Below are 16,631 nucleotides of genomic sequence, written 5' to 3' on the forward strand. Positions count from 1 at the left end.
GAAATGTAGCGCTTTGAGTCAACTTCATGTTGGCAAAAAAAATCAGGTGAAGCAGGTTACCTCCACTTAGTTTCACCGAAGCTTCATCCTGGCCATGAATAGATCACCCAGGTTCGGGTCCATAAGCAGTGACAATTGCCCTATGAAGACTTGCTTTAGTTACGGCTCAAGTAGGTTCCTTAACCAAGCCACTGCTATGAATCGCCGGCTCATTCTTCAAAGGCATGCAGTCATAGCCCTAGTCCCCTCCCACATGCTTGGGAGCTTACAGTTTCATGTTCTATTTTACTCCTCGATGGGGGTTCTTTTCACCCTTCCCTCACGGTACTACTTCTCTATCGGTCACCCAGGAGTATAGGAGTATTTAGCAAATAAGTGTAATGTAAAAAATGGTTATATTTAAACATGTTTAAATTGCGATTAAAATGGAAATGCTGGCCAACAAAACCAAAACTAAAAACCGAAGAAATTATTTATCTTGAACCGTTAGAATCGTTAAATTGGAATCATTTATTAGTTGGTTTCGATTTGGAACATCGGAACTATTTAATAAATGATTCAATAATGGTTTCTATATTTCATACCTTGTACCAAATCAAAACCAAACCCTTTTTTTATTTGGTAGAACCAAACCGATTAGTTAAAACCAAAACAATTAATACTCTAACCTTAAACGTTCAGGTTTAATTTGAACCGGTACATACGTAAAACCAATAAACCGGACCGAATCGTCAGTTTGATACCCTACTACAAATTCATTGTTTATGAACGTCTCGGTCACGGGGTACATGACATGTCCATAGAGATTTTGGGCAACTCAATAATTTTGCCACATGTCATAAAATCACAGGATATAGACTAATAGAAGGAAAAGAAACAGAATGTTGAGTCAGATTTATAGTGGCACACCGTCAAACACGTGTCATAGTTCTATTGGAGAAAACAACTCTTTGATACTCATCCATTGGTTAGTTTTGAAAGAGAACACGTCGCCACGAGAAAGTCAAGTCGTGTCGTCGGCGACTTCTGTGTATTTAAAAAGCCGTATCGTACCGGTTTCCAGGATAATCTTCGTTAAGGAAGAAGCAGGAACTGCAACTCTGCAAGCGATCCCCCTCTGAATTTAAATCATTATTGATTCGAGGAACTCCTTATTCGTTGCGAGAACTCTATACATCATTGGCAAATCTATCTTTCTTTCTCCTTGGCATTAACCAGTAGATCTGATATTGAGCCCTAGGCTCTCACAGGAGAGATTTAATCTCTCCTGATTTCTTGTACTTGAGTGTTAATGGCGATTCAAAGAACGAAATTGTTACTATTCGTTTGCTTTCTATCTTATGCGCTTTCTGTTCTCGGAGGGTAAGAAAGGAGTTTTATCAGTTTGATTGTTTATAGTTCTATCTCTTTTTCTTTCTTGGATTTTGAATTTTAGAACTTTTTTTTGGTTAAGATCAATTGATTGAAATTTTGTAGGAAAAGTTATTATGATATTCTGCAAGTCCAGAGAGGCGCCTCGGACGATCAGATCAAACGAGCTTATCGGAAGCTTGCATTAAAGTATCATCCTGATAAGAACCAGGGAAATGAGGAGGCCAACAAGAGATTTGCAGAGATTAATAATGGTAGGATATGAATGGCGATCGACAATGTTCTGTTTCCATTTTTATTTGTAGTGTTGCATTAATTTACTTTAATTGTTCTGCTATTAGCGTATGAAGTGCTATCGGATAGTGAGAAAAGGAATATCTATGATAGGCATGGCGAAGAGGGCCTGAGGCAGCATGCAGCAGGAGGCGGCAGGGGTAGTGGAATGAATATCCAGGATATCTTCAGATCGTAAGTGAACGCCCTATGCGGGCTAGTCTTTTATGAAACTATTGAACTTACATTACAGTGGAACGTGAACTGAATTATGAAACTATTGAACTTGTATAACAGTGGAATGTGAACTGAATTATGAAAAGTGGAATGTGAACTAAATTAAGCTAGCAGTGACTTATGAAACTATTGAACTTATATAACATTGGAATTTTAACTCAATTAAGCTAGCAGGAAATAGATTGAATCTAACAAACCTTATGTTACTTTTTTCACCCTAATTTTAATTAATCACATCTACAATTAAGTTAGGAAACCACAATACTGTCCACTTTGGAGTTTGGAGTGAACCCCCGTGACCATGGAAGTGGTGCTAGAGGTTATCAACTAGCCCAGTCTCTTTCCCTTAGTCAATGTGGGACTAAAGAGCCTAGCCTCAACACCTCTCCTATTTCTTGCCAACCTTTGTGGCTCAACGGATTTGGGCCGTTTCTTGGGCGTGACATTTTTGTTATCATAATAAAGTTAAATATGGATTGTTATCAAAGTCTATTTAGTACAAAGGTAATTTTCAAATTTCCTTGTGTTATGTTTATTTATTTATATGCTCAGAATCAGTGTAATGGAAACATTGCCACAAGTCTCTTGCTTCTATTAAGCCCAGCCTTAGTAGAAGTGGGTAGTGGCCTTGGGTGGACTGTCTATCCGCCTTAAATGGTATTACTAACCATTCTGGAGGAGCAGTTGATTTAGCAATTTCTAATCCTTTGGAAAGTAGAATTGGCAATGCTTGACTTTGCACTCAAGAAGTGAAAACTAGTTCACTAATTAGGGATGATAAGTCCAAATAATACAGTGATTTGGAAATTATAGATTAAAACTAGAGTGCTTTCATGATATTTTTTTTTTCTTTTTCTGGGACCATTTGATCAGGTACATTATAAGTCATATGTACACTTACCATATAGAAGGACTGTATGAAGGCAGTCTGTTTCACATTTATAAGTGATTAAAAGATATAACTGATTTATTTCCTATACCTTGAACAATGTATCTATTACATATAGATGCTACAAACTTGTTCTAAAATTTTTTATCTGTTTCCAAGCCAATGTGAATTTATGTTTTTATTTTCAGCTTTCCTTTGTTTCTATCTGCTTCTAAAGCGAGGACAACAAAATTTGCCTTTTTCCTGACCAGATTGATTTGCCTTTTAGATTCTTCCATGGAGGTTCAGAAGAAGAAGAAGAAGAGAAAATTGTCAAAGGAGATGATGTAATATTTGAACTGGATGCAACATTGGAAGATCTGTACATGGGAGGTTCACTAAAGGTACCGGCAATATTTTTACTGAATCATCCCTCTAATGTGCCTTGTACTGTCACACAAACCTAGCATCTTTATTACTTTTGGATGGAACCCCTAAATCATGCATCAATATAAATCAAGTTTCAAAAGGCATATGTTTTCTGTTTAAGTCTTACTTGCATGCAAATTTATGTTGCTTTCATTTATAAGTGTTCCTTTCCAGTAAATCCAACCTCATACTTGGTAGTATTTGCAGGGAAGAGAAAATATTTATTTAAAAAGTAAGAAAATAAAGTGGAGAAATTTGGGGTCAATAGAAAATAATGCTTTATAAGCTATTTCCTACTTGTTCAAAAAGTCAACATAAGCATATAACTAGACTCGATCAAATGCCTCAGAGAAAGGGTTGACGATTACCACTTGCTAAAGGTCTCTCTGTTTATCAAGAATGTACAATGACATCGATTCAAACTAAACCACACAATACAAACTTAGCTGCCACAGAGAAACCTTAAACTATAGTTTATTTCCAAATATAAATAAGTGTCTAAGTCACCGCTTTCTAACTAGTTCATTTGGAATAGAGTATTCTGACCTAGGCATCCGATCAGATTAGCGATGTTTTCCTTGAATATGTTGAAAAGCGGGATTCCCTAACAAATTGAAGTAGCCTCAACATATCAATCGTCCAAATACCATACCAAAATCTCCCTCAACAAATCAGTGATGTTTTTCCCATGTTTTACTGCAGTTCCCCTTCTTAATAAATGCCTATAATCTGATTGACTTCAATAGTTCATTGATTTTTACAAAGGCAAATAGAATGGAGTGAAATAATTCATGTAATCATCCCCATTTAGCCGGGATAAAGCTTTGTTGAGTTAATTTGTATATCAATTGTCAATAAAGATGAATGTGGTCATGATCTGACCAGAAGCTTCAGCAGAAAATTAGCCTATAAAGAAATTGCACCAGAGACCTTATAAATGGACTGCAATTCTCCTTGAACCTGCCATGACAGCCTTAGTAGAAAAATCATAAGGATCCAGAGAGCTCAAATTCTTGATTATTAGAAACCCAAAGCCAACTGATTATTTCGCTTCTGTGCTTTGCTCTTTGGTACTTAGTTCTCTGAAAGTCGGGTGAAGATGTTAAGTAGGTCTACAACCTCTTTAAAGGTGTCGCTCAGACACAGTTGTTTCCTTTGTTCTGGGTTTATTTATGTGTTTGGAGCTATTTCAGTCTTTTTTGGGTATATTACATTTGGCGACACATATAACTCAGATTCTTGACCTTAGTTAAGTATCAGGAGTTTGAGTTAGATTCCGATACTTTTTAGTTAGTAAAGAGTTCTGTTTTGTTACTCACCCTTCCATTGACCAGATTGATTTTATTTGTAGAATTTGAGTTTGTGCTGCTGTGTGTAGCATATGTGGTGACTTGTGAAGGCTTCCCTCCCTGGTTCTACTGCAACTAGGTTATGCATTTCCATTCTTGGCCATCTTATTCTTCTTATGTTACTTCTGAGCTTCTTACATTTTCTCTTCTTCTCTTGTTCTTCAAATTGATTTCAGTATTGTGCTTGTTTCTTGCTGGTTATCACTTTGAGATACTAAATCTGATTTTTGAATTCTGTTTACATCATAGCGAGTCAATTTCTGAGAGATGATCATCAATATTAGTTTATTTTCTCAGTTATTAAATTCATCTTGAATCCGAAGCAGCCTGAAAACATCTATTAAACCTAATTTGGTTTTCAGGATTTTTTACATCAATTGATAGGTCCAATAATACTGCATACTCAGCCAGAGTTTCAGGTTGAGCAGTCCACTGGTTTGTGAGATAAGTGATTTCTTCTAATAGTTATCTATTCTGTCCTTATATTGGTTCCAGGGAATTTGCTTAGATCCTGGGCTTGCTTCTAGAGTATTCTTTAGAACTCTGAACCACATCAAAAGGCCAAGTTATCTCTTACTTTATATCCCTTTAGCTCATTTCCTGCAGGATTTTTATGATCCATCTTGCGTTGCTTTTTTTTTTTTTGATACATCCTGCATCACGTGTACTTGATTGTAGGTGTTGTTTCTTAATCACTTAAATGGATCCATTATGATTCCCTAAGACCCAAAGTCTTACCATTACCTTGAACAATTTTTATCTGTTGAAATAGATTTGTTGGGTAACAGAGTAAAACACATAAAGGAAGGGTCAAGACTTGTAAAGCTAGCTCCTTTTAGGTGTGTAATCTGGTTTCCTCGTGCATCACTGTTTGCATGGTTTTACTGATGGTTGGTCACTCTTAACATTCCACCCTAGCAAGAACTTGGGCTATAACTCTCCTATTTTGCCTTTTTACCAATTGGTATTAATGCATGATGGTGTTTTTCCTCACCTGGAATGCTTCTGTTTGCTTCAGAAGTATTACATGTGTAGTTTTATTGTGTTTCTCTTCTATAACAAATAATCATGCAATAAGTTGGATAGTTGTTTTCTTCATTCATGTGATTTATTTTGTGCAATTATTAGGTATGGAGGGAGAAAAATGTTTTAAAGTCGGCCCCTGGTAAGAGGCGCTGTAACTGCCGAAATGAGGTCTATCACAAGCAAATCGGCCCGGGAATGTTTCAGCAGATGACAGAGCAGGTAATCCCACTTTTGATACACTTAGTGAAGAAATGTGTGTGCAAGGTTACTCTTGTTAGGTAGATCATGCTTCATGATTCCAATCATTAATGTCTCGCATTTGTCTGTATGGCAATCCACTTCTCTTGTTCAGAATGTATGTTGGAAAGAACATCTTGATCAACAAACTTTTTATAGTTTTGGTCTATTGGTCAAGTTTTCTTTTTGCCTTCATTTCCTTTCACCAACAGCGTTGAATGAGAGGTTTACGTTTAAGATTAGTTCATCTCTTTCAGGTCTGTGAGCAATGCCCAAATGTGAAATTTGAAAGAGAGGGATACTTTATCACCGTTGATATTGAAAAGGGGATGCAAGATGGGCAAGTAAGCTTTATTTCGAGCAGATACCTTTATTTGTTTATATTTTAGTCAAACACAGATGCCTTTATTTATGTGAAAGAAATTCAGTAAAACAAGTTATTTTGCATCGTGAATTTTCAGTTCATTCTCCTTGGTGTTGAGATAAATGATTAATTTTTTCGGGAAACAGTCTCTTCACGAAGTGAGGGTAAGGTTGTGTACATTATGACCCTCCTCGGGCCCCACACTGGTGGGAGCCTTGTGCACTGGGTACGCCCTTTCTGCACCCCCCCCCCTAAAAAAAAAAGAAAAAAACACATTCTTCCCATGGAAAGCTGAACTAGAAGGGTATATCTTGGGGCTAGCGTGCTATTACTGCTTCATGATCGGTAGATTTGTTGATGCTTTGAATTATTACAAAGGAAAAATACTCTTGGTGAGTTTTGCTAGCCTAATGGTCCTCCCTTAGGGGATGAGCTGATGATGGACCAATCCTGACATGCCATGATGAATAGTCCCACAGAGGCAGCCGAGTTAAATATGAACTAGAAAATTGAAATAGAATGTCCTTGCACATCATCCATCTGTCAATCAATTCCTTAGGAGGGACTGACATATCAGATTCTACAATAAAAAGTTATAAAATTGTAATAAATGGGTTATACGGGTCAGCTTTGGGTTTGGCGGGTTCAACATAAAAATATCCTCTTCACATCAATTTCATGTCAACCAAAGCTGGCCCAAACACAAAAAATACTCAGCCTGAGTACATATTTAACAGGTCAGTTTGTTATTGCCACCCCTAGCCTAGCTCTTTCATGCTTGTCTTTCTTACTCACCTTATTGTCAAGGATCTAGTCCGCACCCCAAAAGATGGACATATTGGAGGGGTTTCCGTTCCCCGCTTATATGCCCCAAGGCACCCCAAAGATTGGCCAAGTGGGATTGGGTGGAGTTTGCATGACCATGAGAGCTATCCTGCTCAATCCTTGGCACCTTTGCCAGGGGAGATCCACACCCCTGTGCGGTCTCCACACTGCAGTACCCCCAAACCAACATCCCCAATGCCTTTAGTTTTGGTTCTGATACCACTTGTCAGTGAGTCTAGTGCAAACCCCTAAGGATGTTTCTATTCTTGGGTTTCCTAATGAAGTTAAGATTGTTCAATGTGGCCTAGGAAGACTTTATTTTGGCCCATGGATGGGTTTTGTTGGATTTGGAATTTTTTATTTCTTGGGTTTCTAATGTAATGGGATTCTTTACATGGTTATATGTTTGCTTCTAAATGTTAGATGGTCTTGGATTGTTACAGGAGGTAGTGTTTTATGAGGATGGTGAGCCTAAAATAGATGGAGAAGCAGGGGATCTCAAGGTTTGTTCCTTTTATGTGCTTCTTGCTGCGTATATTGTGGTTCAAAATTTGGATCCAGGATAACAATAATCTTCCTTATGAGCAGGTCCGTATTCGTACTGCACCACATGACCGCTTCAGAAGGGAAGGCAATGACCTGCACACAACTGTTACCATAACATTGGTAACCTTCCCTTTTTCATGTTTCTTGTTCTTGATTCATTCTTTAGGCTTTTCTCCTTCTAAATTTTCTTTTATTTTAGAAGTTCTGCTTGTGCCTCACCAAAGTGAATGTGGGACCTGAAAAGAGCTAATATCTTAGGCGCCATTCCCTGTTTTTTAGCATTTCAGTTTCAATAAGTGATAGTAGGCTGATGATGTTATGTCAGCACTCTGCCAGTCAGATGATCTGTTTTCATCGGCTGGCAAGTTTGACCTTTGTGGCCTGTGATTTAAAGCATTGATACAGGATAATGGTCCATGCCCTGTGGTGTTCTAGTTGTTCAATCAATGCATAAAAGTGGACATTATACACATTTTTTTTAGTATTTCACTTTTAAATACTTTTTTGTTTTCTTCTGAACTAGGACATGTTTTCACTTTTCCCCTTAACTTAATTGATTGCTATCGTTTGCTCCAGGTACAAGCACTTGCTGGTTTTGATAAGACCATCAAACACCTAGATGAACATCCTGTAGACATCAGTTCAAAGGTGAGGTTCAATATTGTGCTTTATCAAACCTTAGATGCTGCTTGTATTATTTAAACACTCCTTACTTTGGGGATTGACTTTGAGATTATACTTTCAGGGAATTACAATACCCAAAGAAGTGAGAAAGTTCAAAGGTGAAGGGATGCCATTGCATTTTAGTTCAAAGAAGGGGGATTTGTATGTTAAGTTCGAGGTTCTGTTCCCTACTTCACTAACTGAAGACCAGAAGACCAAGATCAAGGCAATTCTTGGTTAATCTCAGAGTTCTTTCCTATTTGAGTTCCATGATTTTCCCCATTGTACAATGATGAGATCAACAAGATGTGGGCAGCTGAGGGGATGTAGTCAATGGTTTAATCCTTGAAATTGTCCTACTCTCATGAGGCAGTTTCCCCTCCTATTTTTTTTCCCGACATGAGTATAGTTTTTACCTCCCTCCCTGCAATATCAACGTAGGATTCTAACAACAAAGTTGTAATTGAAGCTAGTGAACTCAATCTTTGTTCTATCGTGCTTCATATTTGCAATGTTTTGCCAGTAGCCTCCTTTTCATGAACGAATGAAGAGTAAATACAGATAGTTTAGTCTATGAGTTCATTTTTTTCGTTGAGTCTCTTTTTATTTTCTTTTTATTGGGAGAAAGGTTCCTGCACGCCCATTATGGGAATCCATCTTTTTGACAGAAAAGGAAGCACCTTCCAGAGAGCCTGTTGCCGGTCAGTAGGTGATGGTTGGGGGAAGATCCCATCTACCGTTGAGAATGTATCCCTGATCTTCCAAACATCGATCATATACACTGAGTACTATCCCCTCCTTTAGCTTCAAAATGTGGGTGAATTGAGTGACCATGATAAATTTTAGCTGTGTTTGGTCTGGGTCTAGAACATATTTTAAACTTGATTCTTCTCTATTTTCTAGCTTCAGAATGTGTTCTTGATCCAAATGCCGCCTGTTTACTCACGGAGCTTTCAGCCCCCAAGAGTGTTGAGAAATTCTGAAGATAACATAAATGGGCTGGGACTAACCAACCAATAAGAAAATTGGTCCCAAGGCTAGGGACTGAAACTGATCTGCTTATTGGGTCGTTGGTTTCTGTTTCTTTTCATCCTTCTACCACCAGTACAATTGTGTAATTTGTAGAATTGAAAACCTAAAACGATGTAGAAAAGAATTGAAATTGCAAAACAAATAATTACACAATGCTATACAGATTTACGTTATTCGACAAATTACAGAGAATGAACCTCGTTACAAGTTTATAAAAAAACCTACATAGGTACACATTACCAAAATACCTCATACAGTGGTGAAGCTCTGATGTTTGAGAGAGGAAACCATAAACGCAAGCAATTGAATACAAGACATCATACCTAACACAATTATCTACTAACTTCTCCAAACTAAACCCGACTAGTTTTCCCTCTAAACTCACCTCTAGAAATATTAGACCCCTCACTGAACTCTTCATCTCCTCTCCAACCAACAAGCCTACCCTCAAGACACATTCCAAGCTTACCAAGGAAACCATGTCTTTGATGTTGGTACTTCTCTGCCTGCCTCTTACTTCAATGGGGTTCACCATTAAGACTGGATTGGTGGTCTCTCCTTTTTGCACCTTTTTTGTTTGCATAAATAGAAATAACTTTAATTCATGAAAGCTGAGAGAAAGTCGTTTAAGGTGACATGAATATATGCAAATGTACAAGGAGGGTTGATATTTATTAGATTCAAAGATCTAAAAGAGTTAGTGGTAGACGTAAAGCGACTCTCAATAAAGGCTTAGGACTAGTACGACTTTGAATAGACTTGATTGAAGAAAGAAGATCCATCTAATCTATACCATTTGCTTGGGATAAGACTGAGTTGGGCTGAAAGAATTTCAAATATGAGAGAACAAATTAGAGAGAAGAATTCTCACTTCTCAAAGCCATCACTACAGCCAGAAACAATAGAGAAGACAATCACAGATTACAACTTGTCAAAGAGAGGAGAGGTTCATCTCTTAGCCCATTCTGTGCATCAGTACATATATATGTGTGTCTGTGAGAGAGAGAGAGAGAGAGAAGGAAAAGAAAAAAACCCTTTACCTAGAGAGAGAGAATGAGAAGGATTGAAAAAACCTAACCTGGCTTAATCTGAATCTCTAAAATCACTGACGTGCGGACGATGGTGGCAGCCGGTAGCCTGGATTCTGGAAAACGGTTAAAAGGGGCGTTGCGAGAATCGAACTCGCGACCTCTCGCACCCGAAGCGAGAATCATACCACTAGACCAAACGCCCTGAAGACGGCATTGGTTTCTTTAATTACATTCAAATTTAGAAAAAGGAGGTCTTCCTTTCCGTCCCTCACAGGTGAACCGTTTTTTTCTCATCTTCACACAGCTTTGGTTCTGTAATTGTTTCTCAAACTCACTCTTTTGAAAGGCCTTTTTTCTTTTTTTTTTCTAAGGGGAGAGGGGGTTGCAGGGTGTGCATGGTTAGGACTGTTGGTTGGGGTTGGGGGCATACCTTTGAAAGCTAAAAGATGTTTGCTTTTTGTCAAAAACACTATTTGAAAGAAACTACAATTGAAATCTATGTAAGGCATGAATGTTGTGACCTGGTGGTGAAGCGGTAGAAACAGTCTCTGGAGGGGGTAAGGCTGTATAGATCTCGGACCTTGTCTATTGGGGTTTGGAGGAGGACAGTCTTCTTCAAGGTAAGATGAACATTGAATGGTGTTATGATACCATATCAATCGTAAGTGGCTAATCCCACATTGATTACGAAAGAGATTTGGAGTGAGTTGATATGGTAATGGATTCCCTATTCCCTCTTCTTATTAAAATGGTGATTGATTCATCACAACAAGGTCTGTTGCTGCCATTTTGACATGATTAAGGATTGCTGAAATAATGTCTAAACCATTCTTTCAAGTTCATATTAGTGGTATTAAAGCAGTAGAAAGTGGGTTATTTCAGAAGTGTGGTGGCATGTTATGATCCCATATCAGTCATATGGGAGGCTTATCCCACACCAAGATCAGGTTATAAGAGGGGGAAGATGATGAGACCCATGGGAAGCTAGCTCTTCATGCATTCATTCCTTTTTCTATACTTCTCTGGTTGGTGATATAGGAAGTCAATCAGAGAGGAGAGGAAGAAATATAATTGGGATTTTTTGATAATTTTTGTATAGCCATCTATAATCTGGTTAGATTGTTGCTTAGATCAACTGATCTGGCAGTGTATTGTTAGCCAATCCGACCTTGCTGCTAGAGAGGACATCTACATATGAGTGTTCATCTTTTCAGTCCTATGAAAGGGAGGAGTGTTATGTTCTCAGTTTGAATTCCAAGATCTCCAGCTTAGCACAAAGTGGCCTGGACAACGATGCTCCGAAGCTTTTCTGAGATGTCTGTTTCTGTGTGGAACTCTCTCGTAGATTTCTGATGCAAATCTGGGAAACTACTCTCAGGATTTCTAATGAGATGCCTTCGGAAAATTTTGGTTTCTTAGAAAACCACAAGTCCATGATCTTAACTATGGGTTTTAATGGAGATGGTGATCTCCTTGGTCCTAGCAGCTGTGTGAAGGATGCCTTTGTGTTGATTACAGGAATGCCGGTGAAGCCAAACGCTGCTTTATGGGGGCATTGCTGAGTGCTTGCAGAACTCATGGTGAACTGTGAACTTCAACTTGTAAAATGTGCAACTAATGAGCTTAGCAGGAAAGCTAGTATGAATGCATGATTTGATGGGACTGAACCTGGGGAAGTTCATCTCAGTAAGATTTGCAAGGAGATACTGAAGATGCTAAGTAATTAAATCTGAAGGAAACCTATATGAAAAACAGAACTGGGTGTGGAAATTGGCAGGAGGAGGATGAAAATTGGAGAATTACAGTGATTTAAAAGGTCACAAGTTAAAGGGATCTTTCAAGAACTCTGCCAAATGGAAAATTACACAGCTTCTTATCCATGTTTTGGGATTGATTTTGTTGGATGCTGGTCAGAAAGCTTTCATGGTTTCCTCACTTTCTCATGTTGTTAAGCTTGAGATAGTGCTTCCTCAGAAAAAGTCAATGTGGCATGAGTCTCTTCTTTAAAAATTTGGTGTTTCGGCAGAATCACTCCCAAAGGAAGCATTTGCAGTGGAAGACCTTGGGGCCAGGAGATTCAGGACCGGCTGGTTCCTGCCTTGTTTAGGCATTTGTGCAAAGAGCCATTACTGATATAATCTTACAGGCTGTAGTTTGAATGAATCATCACACAGCTTTTACCAATTCAATGGGTTAAAGGTCTATCCTTCAATTTTGTTTCTGAAACAACAGGAGATCCCTCTGAAATAGACATCATTTACATTGACCAAATGAAAAATCAAAAGAAAAAAGGTCGTCACAAATTTAGGATGTTGAATTCATAATCCATCAAACAGAACGATGAATTGGTTCTAAAGGCATTCACTTTCACTCTCCACTAGCCAGCTTCTCTTCATCTACATCAAAAGCCTTCCGTGCTTGTTTCAGTTCTTCATGCATAGAGAGTAGTTCCGTACAGCGATTAAGTTTTGGTAAATCCTGTAGCAAGAAATGGTCAAATGTGCATTACTGCTACAATTGAAAACAGAGCAAATAACCAAAGCATCAATACATGCAAAAGCAGGAAATATATCCACAAGTATCAATTGTAATAATTGGGGGAGAGTAAGAGTAATTTAGACCAGAAAGAAAAAAAGTGTATTTGAGCTCCCTTTGTACTAATCAAGTATTTATGAAACATGTAGCCATAAGGGACCACATGGTTAATGTAAGTCTGGAGATTGACAGCCACCAACCAAATCAATGAATGACAAGAAGGAGCTTATGCATGCTAGAAAGATGCCATAGAACTACTGCAGAAGGTACCTTGCGGATTAGAAATAAAAAATCTTCTGTTAAAAGCTTCCCCCTCTTTGATGCAGTTTCTTGGGCTTTCTGCACCTGACGAAGAGTTCAGAGGCAGAAAAGGTCAATGGATGCAAGGATATTCAAATTTGATTAGCGAAGAAACATACACTTGAATAAAGAACAGCCTGGTTTACCAAATCTGTGATGTACTCAACAGCTATATCCTCAACCAATGCAACAGTTTCTGGGAGTGGCTGCAAAAAGTGACGGGAATTCATTGAATTAACAAAGTCTTGGGGATCAATGACAAATTAATTTTAGACCCAGACCAAATATGATAATCATGTGATGCAAAAATATAAAGAACAGCATTTCTCAATTCCAAAAACAATAATGCAATATGCTATGAGCAATTTGTAAGTCAGTGCTGAAGGTGTTGGAGAGTCAACCCAAAACCTTAAGACATTAGGTGGGGAGAGATCCTCAAGTATATGAAGGGACCAAGGAATATAACAAACTCATGTTGGCCTATAACTCTATAACTCCCAATATCTCAACATTCCCTCTCACGTGTAGCTTTGGCATACCTAGCTCTATACATGGACAAAGAACTTAGTGAGGACAACAAAGGGAGTTGGGCTCTAATACTATATTGGAGGGTCTAACCCAAAACCTGAATGCATTAAGTGGAGAGAGCTCCTCAAATATATGAAGGCACCAAGGACCTGAACAAACTGATGTAAGACTAACTCTATAACTCTCAACATCTCAACAGAAGGTGTCGAATATAAAACGAATATATGGACAGAGCACAGTATTATTGAGCTCCCATTCACTTTTCAAGCTCATTGACTGTAATTTCGTGCATCAATTTATAGAAAAATAAATTTCTTTAGAGAGATGTTTCTGTTGAGACTTCAAACAGATTCGTAAACAAATAATCCAGTGATTATTGAACTTAAATCATTTCTAAAGTTGACAAAACTCCTCTGTTTCATGCATAATTTTCGAAGCAATTATTTTCTTAGATTGGTGCACTGGTGCTTAAGATCAAAAGAGATAATGGAACAATCTCTTGTGAAATTTTCAAAGAGGAAATTCCTCGTAGTAAGTACTTCCCTGGATAATTCTAGTAAATTGATGGAAATCTTAGACCATGGATGAATCTACAAAATCAGTGTCTACCATGCATTTCTCATAGCAATGTGCATAATAATCCACAATGGTTCAAGTAAGGGTAAGAAATTTTCTCTACTACTCATCAGCCACTCAGAATATAACCACCCTACCCCACCCCCACCACCCCCCAAAAAAAAACTACAACTATTTTACGTATATCAAGGAGATACAAAGTAATGAAGAATGGAATAGAAACGTACATTGGGATCATCACCAAATCCAAACATCATGTGTTGCACTGTAGCATCATAAACAAAAGAAAGAACACAAAGATCAGTCAAAAATCAAAATTGAAGGAGTGGACATTTTTCAACTCAATTGAGCCAAATACCAATTAGTACGTATCCTCTTACAATCTTTCTGAAAGATTCCTGGCTTGCGCCTGAACGAGGCATCCGAAATTTGCAACAATCCGGTTTTCGGCTTGGCAGTGGATGATGATCCACTGGGAGAATTGTCGTGCATCTCGGCTGCGTGATTCAATGTAACCCTGCTGTATCATATGATTTCAGGAACTTTTAAAATGAAAGAATGTACCAAAATTTTGATCTACTGCAATAAGATCAATGAAACTAACCCAGTTTCTTATCTGGAATTTTTCTTGAGAAATCAAGAAAGATATATTATTCTAAAAATTCCACAAAAAATTCTCTCTCAATGTGTGTACGGAAATAGGAGAGTAGCAGATGAATTAACCAAAAACAAGGTAGAAGAATGGTACTGTAGACCTTAAAAATCAATCGATTCAATCAATTTATCTCGTTCAAATTGGATTTAAAAGCAAGATTGGTTGAAGATATGGAACTTATTAGGGTTAGCCGTAAAGGGTCAATCGTTAACTGGAGGACGATGGAAGGTTGAGGGGTTGAGAAGAAGAAGAAGAAGAAGAAGAAGCGACTACCTCTGCTTCTGCTTTGATAGCATTCCACCACGTATAATGCCTTCCTCACATGGCCGGCTTTTAAAGGGGCACCATACAGGGATTTTAAACTTGGAATGGGGGCTATTCCGATCCTCGAGTCAGGAATCGGTCCCCTACTCTAAAATTGCTTTGGTCCACTAAATATGAAATACAGCGATCTGGTCCCAAAAACCCTAGAATCAATCACTTATAACGGTTGGAATCAGGATCCATTATGATTGATTTTGTTTTGAATCAACCAATCCAATTCTAGATTTTAAAACATAGTCTTGCTAAACTTTTTTGTTTTAAGGTTATTTTAACCACCGTCACCTAGGGTGAAGAAAAAATCTCCTAATATCTAGAATGATAACTCTGAACCATCAATAATAAGAGTGAGAAATTAATGATGACATTCACTATTTCCCGAGTTTTTAAAATTTTAAATCACCAATGAAGATATATAAAGACCTATGCAATAAGTTTAATTAGTTTTCCCAAAAATTCTACCATATGGCATGTATATTGGATGGAGCCTAGAATTTATGGATAAGTAAGCCCTTAGGTCTTTTGCTCGTCTATCAAGCCAATACCTTAACTATTGCAAAATAAACCTTTGAAAATCAATGATTATGTAGAGTGCACAATAGTGTGGTCGGGTATCATAGGCATGCATGGGAAAATATCGTGATGCATGCCAATGTAGAGGGGAGTATATAGCTGAGTTGATAAAAATTTGACAAAAGCCTATCCAGAATATCTATTATCTATCCAATGGTCAGAAATACTACATCATGCCACCACGCGACCATTAAATGAAATTCATTTTGACAGGGTGATGAAATGGCATTTTTCCCAAAATGTCCACTTATATTTTAAGTTCTTCCCCTCAACACTGGAGCAGCAAATAATTGTATGTCCTCTCACATAATGATCCATGTGGCTTATATTGGTACTCTCTCTCCCCAATCAATATATCAAGTTCTTATTGAATGAATTTGTCTCCCCTTGCTCTCCTTGGTGCAGTTTTCCACTCTAATGCTGTAGGGAAACTTTGCCTTTTTTTTTTTTTTTTAATTCAATTAATAGGATTAATGAGATGAAGACAATCACATTTACGTAAAACCAGACTGAAATATTCTTTTCGCGGATACTTGGCTATTTCATTTCATGTTTCTGCCATCCATTATAGTATAAAATGTTGCCATTAGTATGTACTTGTACGTGTACATACTCTACTTTTGTTTTACATTTTTTAACAAGTAATTGAATCTTTCTCTGTGTTTGCTACACATTCTCGGAAATAAATTTTGGGTCTGAAACACATCTAGAACTTGATTCTTCTTAATTTTTTTTGCTTCAAAATGTATTTTAAACCCAAAATCTATTCCGAGAAATCATATCAAACATAGTCTTTGAATCTAGTGAACCAAGGATCAAGAAAGCGTCCAAATCATGCACATATCAAGAATAATTTTGCTTTATATATATATATATATATATATATATATAT

The 16,631-nt window shown here is 37.6% G+C and overlaps 2 protein-coding genes and 1 non-coding gene across 5 annotated transcripts; 1 reads left to right on the plus strand and 2 right to left on the minus strand.

The window, feature by feature from the left end:
- Window positions 1-1,056: 1,056 nt before the first annotated feature.
- Window positions 1,057-8,770, plus strand: LOC122057183 (dnaJ protein ERDJ3B-like). The gene is made up of 10 exons (XM_042619194.1): window positions 1,057-1,362; window positions 1,477-1,625; window positions 1,713-1,839; window positions 3,039-3,153; window positions 5,656-5,772; window positions 6,048-6,134; window positions 7,423-7,482; window positions 7,568-7,645; window positions 8,102-8,173; window positions 8,271-8,770. Exons 1-10 carry the CDS (start codon window positions 1,292-1,294, stop codon window positions 8,427-8,429), a joined length of 1,035 nt encoding a protein of 344 aa, XP_042475128.1. The 5' UTR covers window positions 1,057-1,291; the 3' UTR covers window positions 8,430-8,770.
- Window positions 8,771-10,381: 1,611 nt separating this feature from the next.
- TRNAP-CGG lies at window positions 10,382-10,453 on the minus strand. The gene has a single exon. It is a non-coding gene; the product is annotated as a tRNA-Pro (tRNA).
- Window positions 10,454-12,404: 1,951 nt separating this feature from the next.
- Window positions 12,405-15,299, minus strand: LOC122057638 (transcription initiation factor TFIID subunit 13-like). 3 transcript variants are annotated; one of them, XM_042619816.1, is made up of 6 exons: window positions 15,119-15,299; window positions 14,571-14,710; window positions 14,418-14,455; window positions 13,233-13,292; window positions 13,057-13,131; window positions 12,405-12,729 (listed from the first exon to the last, which is right to left on the minus strand). In XM_042619816.1, exons 1-6 carry the CDS (start codon window positions 15,139-15,141, stop codon window positions 12,619-12,621), a joined length of 447 nt encoding a protein of 148 aa, XP_042475750.1. In that variant the 5' UTR covers window positions 15,142-15,299; the 3' UTR covers window positions 12,405-12,618. The 3 variants fall into 3 exon arrangements, with proteins under 3 accessions (XP_042475750.1, XP_042475751.1, XP_042475752.1); XM_042619817.1 differs by having other exon boundaries at window positions 14,571-14,707; window positions 15,119-15,298; XM_042619818.1 differs by lacking the exon at window positions 15,119-15,299 and adding an exon at window positions 14,795-15,070.
- Between the last annotated feature and the right edge of the window lie 1,332 nt (window positions 15,300-16,631).

Source organism: Macadamia integrifolia, chromosome 12, assembly GCF_013358625.1.
Source record: "Macadamia integrifolia cultivar HAES 741 chromosome 12, SCU_Mint_v3, whole genome shotgun sequence".
NCBI lineage: Eukaryota > Viridiplantae > Streptophyta > Magnoliopsida > Proteales > Proteaceae > Macadamia > Macadamia integrifolia.